The 13,480-nt window shown below is 41.9% G+C and overlaps 1 protein-coding gene across 1 annotated transcript in view; it reads left to right on the plus strand.

Moving 5' to 3' along the window:
- LOC117775362 (VPS10 domain-containing receptor SorCS1-like) overlaps positions 1-13,480 on the plus strand; it is a 47,687-nt gene that overhangs the window by 24,098 nt on the left and 10,109 nt on the right. The window contains exons 6-22 of the mRNA XM_034608440.1: positions 2-66; positions 571-689; positions 1,015-1,104; positions 1,924-2,103; positions 4,131-4,277; positions 5,432-5,534; positions 5,828-5,904; positions 6,380-6,471; positions 6,630-6,737; positions 6,980-7,097; positions 7,230-7,363; positions 8,546-8,659; positions 8,969-9,140; positions 9,396-9,582; positions 10,432-10,565; positions 10,673-10,796; positions 11,553-11,665. Of these exons, the coding sequence (XP_034464331.1) occupies positions 2-66; positions 571-689; positions 1,015-1,104; positions 1,924-2,103; positions 4,131-4,277; positions 5,432-5,534; positions 5,828-5,904; positions 6,380-6,471; positions 6,630-6,737; positions 6,980-7,097; positions 7,230-7,363; positions 8,546-8,659; positions 8,969-9,140; positions 9,396-9,582; positions 10,432-10,565; positions 10,673-10,796; positions 11,553-11,665 (2,077 nt within the window). The remainder of the gene's footprint in view (position 1; positions 67-570; positions 690-1,014; positions 1,105-1,923; positions 2,104-4,130; positions 4,278-5,431; positions 5,535-5,827; positions 5,905-6,379; positions 6,472-6,629; positions 6,738-6,979; positions 7,098-7,229; positions 7,364-8,545; positions 8,660-8,968; positions 9,141-9,395; positions 9,583-10,431; positions 10,566-10,672; positions 10,797-11,552; positions 11,666-13,480) is intronic.

Here is a 13,480-nt window from a genome sequence, read left to right on the forward strand (position 1 = left end):
GGTCCCGACTGGGTTTAGATAAAGAGCAAGGAATGATTCACCTGGAGATCAGTGTCACCGATGGACGTGAGTATTAATATAATGTCAGAAGCAAAAGAATCACATCATTATCTCTTGTTTAAATGAGACATCACATAAAATGACATGTTTTTCTTCCTTTAACATTTGCTGTAATTAAAAAACAGCTCCGAGGCTCCAGCTTCTTTTGTTGTCCCAACTGAAACCACCTCCCTCCTCTGAACCGGCTGAGTGGAGACTCTTCAAACGATTAAACTAATTCATTTTTCAAGAGCCGGGCTATGACTTGGCTCTTTTCTCGGCCACGACGCAGAGAGAGAGGGAGGGGGGGCACTTCCATAAGGCCCCGTGTGTTAATGCCCTGTCCCTGGGGAGGCTGCCTCATTTGGCTGACGCTAACACACTGGGGCAGCTCTCTCCACTCTCCCTCTACGAGTGAGAATACAGATCGGCCTGCAAAGTTGTGCCTCTGTGGGTCATGTAATACCATCAGGTGGTTTGTGTTTTTCCCTCTGTTGTATTTTTAGCACTCATATTCTTGCTTATCCGCAGGGTCACAGTACATAACTTGCAAACTTCAGAATTGCTCTGACGGAAACAAGGGCAAGCCTTTCCCTGGATTTATCATCCCCGATTCCCTGGTGGTTCAGGACGAATACGTTTTCATCCAGGTGGGTTTTTTATTGCGAGGTTTGGCTTCATTAAAAGACAATTAAAAGCTGCACCGCCGCTTTCACTTGCGTCCTAATGTACGGTCGTTTCATTAACTAAAAGACGCCATTATCCTGGGAAACGATGGCGTGAAACCGAAATTGCGTTGTTGTGTGTTATACTGAAGCTCTACTTTGCCTTAATGCACAATATCCTAATTACCACGAGCTCGGAGTTTTTAATAGTGGTTTAAATTGTTTGATACATGCTGTTAGCAATCAGTGTACACAGTCAAGCTTAGGAATATTCACCTCCAATGCAAATCGCTGTGTGCTGCTTTTCCAGGTGCCGATAGGGGGCCAGTCTGTCCATTACGTGTCCTACAAGAGAAATTCCTTCTACCCGATGAAGCTTCCTAAGTACACTCGGCCAAAGGTGAGGATGCTGCAACACGATGGTGCTTCTGGCCAGATGAGCACATGCAGAGCAACAAGCAGCTTGTACTTGTCCCTTGGGGCTGTTTTGTGTTGTCATGAAGACTTATTGTGGGTTGATCTTTTCCAGCGATTTTAAGTGTTGTTCCCACGCAGTCGTAATGTTTGCTGACAAAACCGTTAAATAGTTTGCACCACATTAATATCCGTCTGAAAATTGATTCGGCTTTGCATAATTATATCTTCAGATCTCGTGTTTATTTAAGAGATCTTAGTTTTTAATCAGTTGCCCTCCCGTCTGCATCAACAGATATTTACTTCAAAAATATAATTCTGGAGTTGCACAGACGGTGTTCCCCCCGGAAGTCTTACGGACCCTTTTTGAAGCAGAAAACGTCCATTTGCATTTGCACAAAACAGTGTTCTGCCCCAATTTCCATTTACTAAAGGCACAGCAGGCGGCTTGCTGGTTCGAGTGGAAATGTAGTGCCCAAAGTGTTGTTTCAATCAATCTATCCATCCAACCATCCAACCGTGCACTGTCAAAATTTCCTTAAAAGGGACACACACACCCCCCACATGTCTCACCTCACTCTGGAGAAGGTATTCAGGGTAATTAAATGAAGCATGTCCTCCTTTTCGGAGTGCGGCATGAAACCAGATCTAATCGCTGCTGATCCCAAATGATGTCAAGAAAGTGATGAATCGCTGCACTACCGTGCACATTCACCCTTTGTGTTGAGAGAACTCCCTTTAAATCAGTTCTTGTAAAAGCTGCTTTGTTCGGCGATATCCACTCACGAGTCTCGTATATATTCAGGACCTGCAGATAATCAGCACGGACGATAACCAGGTGGTGGCAGCGATTCAGGACTGGCACCAGAACGACTCCTACAACCTGTACATGTCCGAGTCCCGGGACCTGTCCTTCACCCTGATGCTGGAGAGCGTTGTGAGCAGCGGAGGGCCCGAGGGCAACATCATGATAGACCTGTATGAGGTAGGCAGCGGCAGTGCTGTCAGGGTGATGCTGTCGTCTGTTTGCATGTTCCCAGCTTATTCAGGCATGTCGAGCGGGACCAGGCTCAAACCCCATCGCTGGGCTTTGTGTGCTGCAGTAGCTGAAAGGACAACGTGTCCTTTTCAATTAACTAATTTGTGCAATAAACTAGTGCAAAACATGAAGGTTATTTTTTCTGTCAAACAGGATCGTTCACTTTTCTGTGTTTTTAATTCCTCATGTCTGCATATTCTGCATGCTCCAAAGATGCAAATACTCAGTAGATTCAATTTATTTTACATTTGCTGAGTCATGAAATCAATTCAAAGTTTAATTGTTTGACAGAAAATCAATTTGCAACTTTATAATACTATAGTTTATCAAGCAAAATCAACAAATGTTCATCAACAAAAACTAGAATGGCACTCAGTTTTGGCGAAAATACCTCTGGCAAGATCCAACAGTTCCTTTCATGAAAATATATTTAAATTCACTCGATACAGATTTTTATTGAGAACTGCACCAATATTCATCCATAAATTGAATTCCCCTAAATGTGTCAGATTTGTTTTCATCAAGATCCATGAATTATTCTCTGAGAAATCAACAAAAATGTTAAAAAAAAGGTCTCGCAAAGTTAAAGAAAGTGAAAAAATAATAAAACCCTGGATCTGCCCCCTGATCCAGATCCTGCACAAAGACTTAATGAGTTCCTCTCTTACCCAAACAGCTTCCTTACACTAAGTTTTGTTTGCGTAATAAAAAAACGGAGTAATCCTGCCAAATAACAAAAAACAAACAAACAACAGATGAAACATAAAATCGTTGGTGGAGGTAAATATTTGACAGATTTGTGTCTTAATCTTAATCCCTCAATCTATTCATGTGTACATGTCTGCCTAGTCTGTCCAGGGTGGATTGAGACTATCCCATCATGTCTTGGTCATACTGCTAATCTGGAATCATACGGAGAATAACATGCAAACAAAAAGGTTTCAGTGTGTATCTAAGAGCAACATCCTGCTTTGAGCGCTTCCTTGGGCAATAAAACAGACTTTGGTTTTGGCAACTAAAATACCAAGAGACTGCTGAAAACTTTCTGTATTCAGACATCTTTAATGTCCTCAATATAACTGAACAGATGTTGATACACTGCATTTTATTCTACGCAATGTGAGTTTCTCTTTTATACTTTCTGGGTGTTTTTATTCCCTTTCTCATTTGACATTATTGTGGCATAAAGGTTTTAGTAAGTTCAGTCTTAATGCAGCTACGCACAAGTTCTGTAAACCCTGGTGTCGCTTAGAGCCCACAGTCACAATGCAGGCGAAATAGCAGCTTTAACTTGTGCCCTGAACGCGTCGTATCCATGCTGACAGATGTACTGTGAGGCTGCTGCGGCTGCCCATGAACGCATCACTCTGGATTATCCTCATCTGCAGCCAGCAGTAAAAGCACCACACTGTTTCCAACATGCACACCTCAGACAGTCGTCAGCGGGGGTTACTCACACCGCTCAGTGACCTCCACACACACAGACACACACACACACACACACACACACACACACACACACACACACACACACACACACACACACACACACACACACACACACACACACACACACACACACACACACATACACTGAACGCCCAGACCTGCAGTGTTAAACTGCAGTGAGCGACCCGTAGAAAATATGAAACCATTTTCCCCTTCATAAAGACTCTGCGCTCTGCAAACGAGAAAGAAATGTGAACTCCAGCTTCTTCCGACAGTCTCCGTCTCTGTGAGCGTAAACACAAAGAGGGAGAAATATCTCAGGGCTGCGCCATATGTTGTTTTGATTCTACACAGTCCTACAGATGGTCCAAAATAGTGCTCCCTGTCAAAAAAAACTCACTTTCCGACTTCTCTTCCTCGCAGAACCAGGCCTTCAGCTTTACTTAAGTTTGAATAATTTAAGGTGAATTTTTTTGGGGGTATTATTTCTCCTCCTACCCTTCTGCGTCTCTCATGTTTCGCAGGTTGCCGGGATTAAAGGGGTGTTCCTGTCAAATAAAGTTGTTGAGAACCAAGTGAAAACTTATATCTCATACAACAAGGGAAGAGACTGGCACCTTCTTCAGGCTCCGACAACCGATCTCCAGGGAAACAAGGTCTATTGTGAGCAGGTAAGTGGGCCACTGACGAGAGAGAGATTTGGCTGTTTGGATAACTGTCATGTGCTGAGAAAAGATACGGCACCGAGTCCTGTCACAGCGCGGTCAGACGCCACATCATCACATTTCATGAAGAGACACTTTAAATAGGTTAATGTACCTTGGCAGTAATGGAGTATGTGAAGCTTTAGTGGACCCCATGGAGACTAGCTGCTACAATGCTGGAGCTAATGGGGATCCTGTGTTAAAAAAAAAATACATAAAACAAACTGGTTTTAGATTCATATTGATTATAAGATTAACAATGTATCTATTATTTCTATTATTAGTAGTAGCATGTCCTATTTTATCAATATATATTGTACTATGCTACATTGCATAATATACTGTATCATAACTACTGGGAGGATTTGAGTGCCTTGGTAGATGAGGTCAGAATGGCAGTTATGTGACAGGACTGATAATCTTTAAATTAACATTGTTTCCATCATGTAAGTTATTTTTAATTTCAAAGGTTAAAGGATTTAAAGGTTTGTTACATGACATTAAACAAAGCTTCACATTATCTAATAGTCACCAGAGGAATTACTAATGGACATGGTGTAGAAAGGAGCAACAACTATTGATAGTAAACCATAAATAATAAGAGGAGTGAATTTAATTACATGAAATATAAATAATCTTATACACAGGAGATTCTGAGCTTCCCCAACTGGCCTGTAAACTACTGTGAACACACTCATACGGTGCTATTCCTCCCATTGCATCTGCTCAGTCTGATGATAAATATAATAATAATGACTAGAGTCTTTGATTTTTATATATCAAAGAAGAATCATCCTAAAGCAGATGGATTCTATGGAGACGTTAATATGTTTACAATAGTTTACTGCCATTGTTTTCTACGTTCAACTTCCTGTTAAAGATTTTGTTTCCCTTCGAGTTTCACATTTCCTTTATATAAATGAATGTACATTTGATGTTTATGTATGGCGCCTGATTACCCTCAGCTTTTTTTTAACAGAATAACAAACCTATGCTCAAAGCTTCATAATGAATTCAGGGCAGTTTTGTATGACTCATATCGTATGTGAACCATGTCTCGATCAGATTTTTCATTCTCACTTTCTCACCGCAGCAGACTAATCTGCTCTTGTGTTCCTCAGCCGTTCTGTTCGTTACACCTGCACCTTCATGTGTCGGAGAATCCTTACACCTCAGGAAACATCGTCAGCAAAGACTCCGCTCCAGGAATCATAATAGCATCAGGTGAGGAGTTTACTTGATTTGCACATCCACGCTGTTGTTATGGTCTCGGCCTTAATCCCGCGCCTCGATCAGATCCCTCAGCTCCCCAACCCCCCCCCTCCCCCAGTCAGATCTCATCTTTGGTTCTGACCTTCTCAGCCGACCGCAGCTCTGAAAAAGAAATGAAATCCGTCTGCACATCTGTTCCATGTTACTTCAAAGGATAAATCCTGTTGTCTTGTCTGAGCAAATACTTGTTTTCTGTGTGTGTGTGTGAAATAGTGACGATTCAAACTACTGCTTTTCTGCGTCAGGTGTCGTTGGACCTGAGCTGACCAACACTAACGTCAGTATTTTCATCACATCTGATGCTGGAAACACCTGGAGAGAGGTACGTTGCACAATATCACGCATTTCTGCACAGCTACAGAGTGTGATCAGGTTTTCTATGAAAGGATCCATGCTACAAACCACAAAAATATATGTTGCTTTATGAAGAATACAAAAGGAACACAAGGAATCCGACTTAGTATTTATTGCCACCTTTCAGTTCATGTTGCCACAGTCACAGTTGCAAAGAATTAAAGAATTGAGGTTTGACACCCGGTGCATCTCTGATGTGCAGCACAAATAAACCAGAAGGAGAAACACATTTTTGCCACCGGCTCAACACTCAGGAATTCAACAAAGAGAGGAACACTCGCTTGATGTTTTTTTGTATCTATTCTCACGACTGAGACTCTTGTGTAAAGACGAGTTGTGGTTTCATGCTTTAATGTCTAGGTGTAAGTCTGCATGTTCCTCGTGTCGTAGACTTGACTATTTCTCTGGTGAGTTGATGTGAGGCTGGTCGCTCGTGTCTGCAGGTTTTCCAGGAAGAGTACAGTGTGTTTTTCCTGAATCAAGGAGGATCTCTGGTGGCCATCCGACACACACCTCTGCCAATTAGACACATTTGGTAAGGCCCTCCGAGGAGGCACCGCATCTTTTTTAGCGCCTGCACTCAATCTTCAAAACAAGAAGCGAGACTGCCTTCCTGCTGAGGCTTTCTCGTGCTGAATTCAGCTCTATTTGTGGCGAGTCTGACTGTGATTCAACCGTTGCTCTGTCCCTCAGGCTGAGTTTTGATGAGGGCAGAAACTGGGACAAATATAGCTTCACCTCCTCTCCGCTCTACGTTGACGGGGTGCTGGGGGAGCCTGGAGAGGACACCCTCATAATGACGTAAGTAAATGACAGAGCCATAGAGCTCATGTGGTTCTACTTAGTTAATTACTGCAGTGGTTAATTATATATTACTCTGATGAAGACTTAGAAGTGTACATGAATATTCTTGAATTAGTCTGATCTTGGTTTGAAAGGGTTTCATTTGCTTTCTTGTGAGAAAAAAGGAGTTTCACAACCTTTTCTTCTCAAATCTTCCACAAACACATGAACATTTTTTCTTGTTTTTCTTGTTTGTGCAGAATATTTGGACATTTCAGTCATCGGTCCGAGTGGCAACTTGTCAAAATTGACTTCCGGTCCATTTTTCAACACCGATGCACATCTGAGGATTATCTGACGTGGCAGCTGCACAGTGAGGTAAGAGGGTCTCGCTGCTACTTGACTGCTGAACATCCACTCATTGATTAAACTCAAGTGAATTTCCTTTATACAGTCGTACAATAAAAGAAAAGAATCTCTGAAATGTTTATGATGCATTATTCATCACAGGGGGAAGTGTGCATCATGGGAATGAAGAGAATCCTCCAAAAACTTAAAACAAACGTTCGATGTGTCAAGGCCAGAGATCAGTATATTTCCCAGATGTCAGAGTCTTGCCCGTGTACAGAGGCGGACTTTGAATGGTGAGTTCCCTGCTCTGCAGCTCCTCCTTTCACTTCATTAAATCCAATGCACAACACTTTATCAATCTCCAGAGGCAGAGTCTGTGAAGCAAACCTAAGGCACAACAAGACAAGAGTTGTTTGAAGAATGTTTTATAATTCACCACGTGTTATTCTGATTCCTGTTAGATTGTTGGCGCTGAGGAAGGAAGTTTGTCACAACCACATCTCCAATAACAGTCTTAGCTTATTTTGTAACATAAGATTTCTGGTTTAATCAATGTCACAGTTTTTCATCACAAGTGTGTGTGTGTGTGTGTGTGTGTGTGTGTGTGTGTGTGTGTGTGTGTGTGTGTGTGTGTGTATGTGTGTGTGTGTGTGTGTGTGTGTGTGTTTATATACATATATAGCACATACAGTATTGCCATATTGTGTGTATATTTATATATATACCACAACATTGCAAATATGTCTAAAGTAATCAGAACAAATCATAAGACATAACTGAAAAAAACAAACATTTTTATCATTATCAATTTTTAACAACACAATTCGATAAAATAGTTCTGCTCATGGATCATATCAACACAATATGAATGTTGCTGATGTTATTTAATAATGTAATAATAATCAGTCATTGCTTTATGTTTATTCCTACATCACGTGCACCGGACTAGATTTACCTTAACAATAACACTGATGTTTCGCTCTGTGCTCCTTTACGACGACCTCACGAAGTGTTGCCTCAAGTCAGGACTTCATGCTCGTCACTCCACTCTGTGTCATACTTTCTTTCATCTGTCTTTCAAGGTGCTAAATAATCAGCACTGGCTCTTCTATCACATGCTTAACACCACTTTATCACTAAAAGACTCATTAAACTTTTGCAACTCTGGCTCCTGAGACTGTTTCCCTGATCGCCATGAAAGAAATATGAGTGTTCCCTCTGACTTTGCCAAGGTGTAATTACAGTCAGTGTAAACACAAGCGGTGCTTTTTTCTGCTTCAGAAGTTTGGTGCATAAACCATCAACTCGCGAATACTCCGAACTGCTCTGTTATGATTTCTCCAGCATTGGAACACCTCTGTTCAGTGTAAACATGCACTTAATGCGTGTGACTCAGGTAAAAGTTGATATTTTAAATAAATGATAACTAATCTTGATAACACCCTTGCGTATCTTTTTCTGTGTTTGTGACACAGTGACTATGGGTTTGAGAGGCAGTTTGATGGGAGCTGCTCTCCGGCTTTCTGGTTCGTTCCCTCAGCGACAGTGAGGGACTGCGTCACTGGGGACAGTTTCCTCAACACCACAGGGTACCTGACTCGTTTGTGTGCACACGGGCAGAGGGAGCCGTAAATGCCCTTGGTTACATTTAAGCTCAGCTCTCTTGAAAACCTGCTATTATGTCGGAACACTGTTGTTATTGCGCACCACACATAATCCATGCATGGTTGATAACCTTCAGAACAGATGAAAAATGACAAGCAGCCATGCATATTTTTTTTATACTTCAGAAAAAATGTTTTCCTGTTCGTGCACCTGCTATATGAATTGTTGTATGCATGATAGAAGTCTGTTTATTCACTCGTGTAATGTTCCTCTTTGTCTTTAACAAACTCCAGATATCGCAAGGCCTTGTCTAACAACTGCACCGAAGGAACTCTTCTGAAGTACAGCCCCAGGCGACAGAGGTGTCCCAGTAAGGCCCCCAGGGGCCTTCAGCTCTTCACCAGTGAGGGAACACTGGTTGCAACCCTGGGGAAGAATGTCACCTTCTTGGTCTTTTTGGAAGAGGTGCTTACTTCACTCAAAACAAGCAACAGTAGTGTGTATTACAGGGAACAGGGCAGCATGCCTTTGTGTCTGGTGTGTATGTGGCACAGTGACTGAAGCACCAGCATGTCAAATAAATATTCAGTTACATGATTTGCCACTTGACCTCGTTCCTGAAGATATTATGGAAAATGCCCTCTGATGTGCATCAGCCAGGAAACTGACAGACAATTGGGGCCACAGTGTGAGTGACAGTATATTGTTTTCTTTGTGAAGGGTCTGGGCTCCACGACGAGTGTAACAGTAGACTTTGGAGATGGGACGGCCATATCCTACGTTAACATAAGCTCCATTGATGACGGCATCAAGCACATCTACAACAAAGTTGGCATCTATCACGTTTCTGCTACAGCGAGCAACACGCTGGGCTTTGACAGGGTGACACTCTACCTGCACATCTCCTGTGAGTCTCAAAAAAGTCAATTAAAACATATACAATGTATGGCAAAATTATTTTGAGGTGAAAATATGAAATTAGCTTTTTTTCCTCTCTAAAATTATCATCAGCATTATTTTTAATCACTTGCTAAATGCCTCTTTACCCAGAGTGTGGATTTACTATAAAACAGTTGCTCATCGTCTGCATATGTGCATTTAATCAACTGACGTGAGTGCGTATTTTCAGCCACATGAGAAGTTGATCTTGTCTGAAACAAACTATTTTTGTTAACATCAAAGGAAGAATACATTATAAGCTTTCGTCTTGATCCTTTATCACAGCTGATCAGAGACTGTGAGATGCAGAAGCCTCAAAATAGGTCAAAAATACTTCAACTTTTCTGCCCTTGGAAAAAAAAAAATGATAGGAAACAGGGCGAATGTGCTCATGACTCCTCTGGAACTTCAAATGGGCTCATTAAAGAGAGACTCCATTCGAGTTCTCCATCCAAAGCTTTGAGTGTCACTCACTCACAATGCGTAGGCATGAAAGACGCCTGTTTGTTGTTTCCTCATTGACAGAGAAGAGCGGCGTTTGTCAGTTTGAATTCACCTCATTATAATGGAATCCAATGGTGACACTTTTATGGCAGCAAAAAGCATCAAACTATCCACAGGCACTTGTCAAACAACAACTTCTCCACCATCTCTCCATATCATCACGGTGTTCCACATAGTCGATGTTGTGCCAAATTTTTTTTCGCCTCATACATGTCTTCGGCTTAAAGTCTCAGCATCCTGGAGGCAGGATTTTTCCGTCTTATGTAAGAGATTTTAACAGAAGTTGTGAGTTTTTGTGTTCTCTCTCTTACAGGTCAGCTCGAACAGGTCCAGCTCTTGGCTCCTTCAGTGGTCGTGAAGAACAAAGCTGTGAACCTCACCACACTGTTACGGCCCAGCAACGTGGGAACAGTCATCTACTACTGGTGGTTAGATAACAAAACTGAGGTAAACCTTAATTTCTTATTCTCAGCCACACTTTCAATTTCCTGAATGAAATGATAGACTCATGAGTCATAGCACATCTCTTGCTCCCCCCCCCCCTCTCTCTTTAGCCTGTTGTGACCCTGGACGGAACGATGTCTTTGACTTTCTCTAAAGAGGGACGTTACACAGTCACCGTTCAGGCTTCAGTTGGAAACACTGTCCATCAGGACCAAATGACTGTAGCAGTTTACGGTGAACCACATATCCTCATTTTACTTTACTCACCACACTTAAACAGTTTCTTGATATAACACAGGGGAAACTAAGGAGTCAGCTTTGTGTGTTAGAAGCACTAAATTACTTCTTACTTGGTTTATCTTCACACTATGGCTGATAATAGAGATGTTGTTGTAATTGAAATTGTTTTGTCTTATTAGCATCATGCTGTAAGAGTAGTTGTATAAGCTTATGTATCAGAGTGTGACCAAATTTCAATTAGCAGATGAATGTCACATGATTTGCTGAAAGCTCAAGGACACAAAGAAATGAAAATTTAAGAATTACTTGTTGACACAATAATGAATTACATTTTTGTTTAACCTAAAGTTAATACGTTATAATAACAAAATTTCTAACTTTAAGTTGACAAAACATAATTCATTGTGTTTTTACAAGTTTTTCTTTAAGTTGGTGCAACATTTTTTATTGAGGTGATATTTTCATGGTCAAGAACATTATAAAAACTTTGCCCTTAATTATAATTTTGTGTTCTGACAATAGCTTGAACAATCACAAACACACATTTATACATTCAATTATATTTTCTTAATGTATGTAAACATTTTCTTTCTTTCTTATTATTTATTGTTAAAGTTGTTTTGCTCTCACCATTAAGGTAGAGGATTGACTCTGCTTACAACCCCCACAACATAATTAAGCTGTTATTTCCACATAACGAGTTCAGAAAGAAGACGTACATTAGCTGAATTTAATTTCTATCTATTTCAGATTATTTCCGGTCACATGTCTTGGCCTTCTCTTCTAATTTGGACGAGCTGAACCCTGGGGTGTCTGAGTGGAGGGAGGATATCTGCCGAGTGGTGAAGAGCTCCATGGTTCAGGTCAGTTCTTCAGCTGCGAGCTGCTCCTATAAAACACTCAGGCATAATAAGAATTGACCCAAACTCCAGAGGAGCTCGTCGTGGCAATTAGGAGCTCTGCACCAGCCTGGAGAGAAAAGCTCGAGTCTCTGTGTACTGAGACGATGACATTTCGTTGCCTGGTTATGCTGCTTTTGTAATGTATGCATGCGGCCTTGTGTCAAGTGTTGCACTTCACTGCTTGCAGTTCCCTTAACCTCCCTTGCTGTGTAATTAGTTGTTCACCTCTGTGCTCTGGGTGACAAATGAAAGGAAAACCCTGAAGAGTGCAGTCATAACAAATGCAGATGCATCTTTTCTTCTTGTATCCAGTGTGGGGAAATGTCATGGTGGAGCTTTTGGAGACGATGTGTATCGTGATGTATCTACACGTCCCAAGCCAAACACTTTCAACACGGTTGCTTTTAAAACCTCAGTTCTTCAACACGGCTGCTGCGTTCCATTTTGGCAGACCCAGGCGCACTAGATATGGTTTAGTGGTGGTTCATTAAATGTCTTTAGTTTGGTGGTTAGATCTGAATCTCTGAGGGAGCACAGGTGGAGACAGGCAGGTGTTGCTGTAGGTCACTAGTGGACGCGGCGTGGCAGAGGAGAAGGCCGTTTGCTGCGGAGGTCCTGGCAGCAAGGACACAAATCATCAGAATGAACACTTAAGTGGCTGAGAGTTTAGCTGCCACCGTGGTATTCCTGCCAACATGGCGATGGGTGGCTGGAGTTCTTATACCGCTGGTGATGAGTAGATCAGGGCCAAGAGTGGAGTTTGATCAAGAGAGTGAAGCTGCACCCACACAAAACATCGGCTCAATCCCAATGTCCACTCAAAGGACTCAAACCCTGAACCCTCACAGACTCCAGAGAGGCTTCAAGGGCTCAAATAAACAGGAGCACTTTGGCAAGTTTGGGACTTTTTATTTTATGTTGTTTACTTTGTTCACGGCCAAAGTGCTTGAGGGAGCGACTGCCTGACATCAAGGTCCAGGCCTATTAATTACAGTGGACGAGAGGTTATTCTTAAATAATTAGGGGAGGGTGAAGTGAGGGTTATTCTGCTGCAACATTTAACTCCACCACTAGATGTCACTAAATCCTACACACTAAACCTTTAAGGGAAGTGTGCATAAAGGGCTCAGAGGTTGGACATTGCAACTGGGTCATACACAGACAGATGGGAGGAGGAGACACTGTGGAGGACAGGGTGAAACACAGAGACACAAGGGGAACCTGGAGCCATGGCTGAGCTGTGGCACAGGCTTCATCAACCCATCACAAACAGACTTCAGTCTCCTGATCTCAACCCAGCTCAACGTCTACGTGATATTTTGCGCTGTCCTCAAAATGCAAAAAGAGAAAATATGTTTTGGTCCATTTTTGTTTGTTTGTAGAATTCAGACACTTGGAGAATCAATGAGAAGAAAGAAATTGAGATGTTGTTGGAGGCTCAACATGTAACAACATCTAACTGAGAGACCTCATGTTGTTTCTTTCCATTCATTTGTCTCCCATCTGTAGCACATCACCCACAATCATTATGAACCACACAGTTTCAGATGAACTTGTCAAAATAATAAAGTGCAATAACATCAACTGCTACTACAGCTGCCATTTGCTTTCCAAGAAAACGAACGCCGGTGCTTTGAAGAAGCCTCAAGTAACGTGAGCCCACCGTGGTTAAGTGCATCTGCGTTTCCCTCCTAGACACATACAGGGATGTCAGGAAAGCAGCAGGTTATGAAAAAGAGCAGAACACTGAGCTCTATATATAACCTACAGTGGCCC

This window comes from Hippoglossus hippoglossus, chromosome 15, assembly GCF_009819705.1.
Source record: "Hippoglossus hippoglossus isolate fHipHip1 chromosome 15, fHipHip1.pri, whole genome shotgun sequence".
NCBI lineage: Eukaryota > Metazoa > Chordata > Actinopteri > Pleuronectiformes > Pleuronectidae > Hippoglossus > Hippoglossus hippoglossus.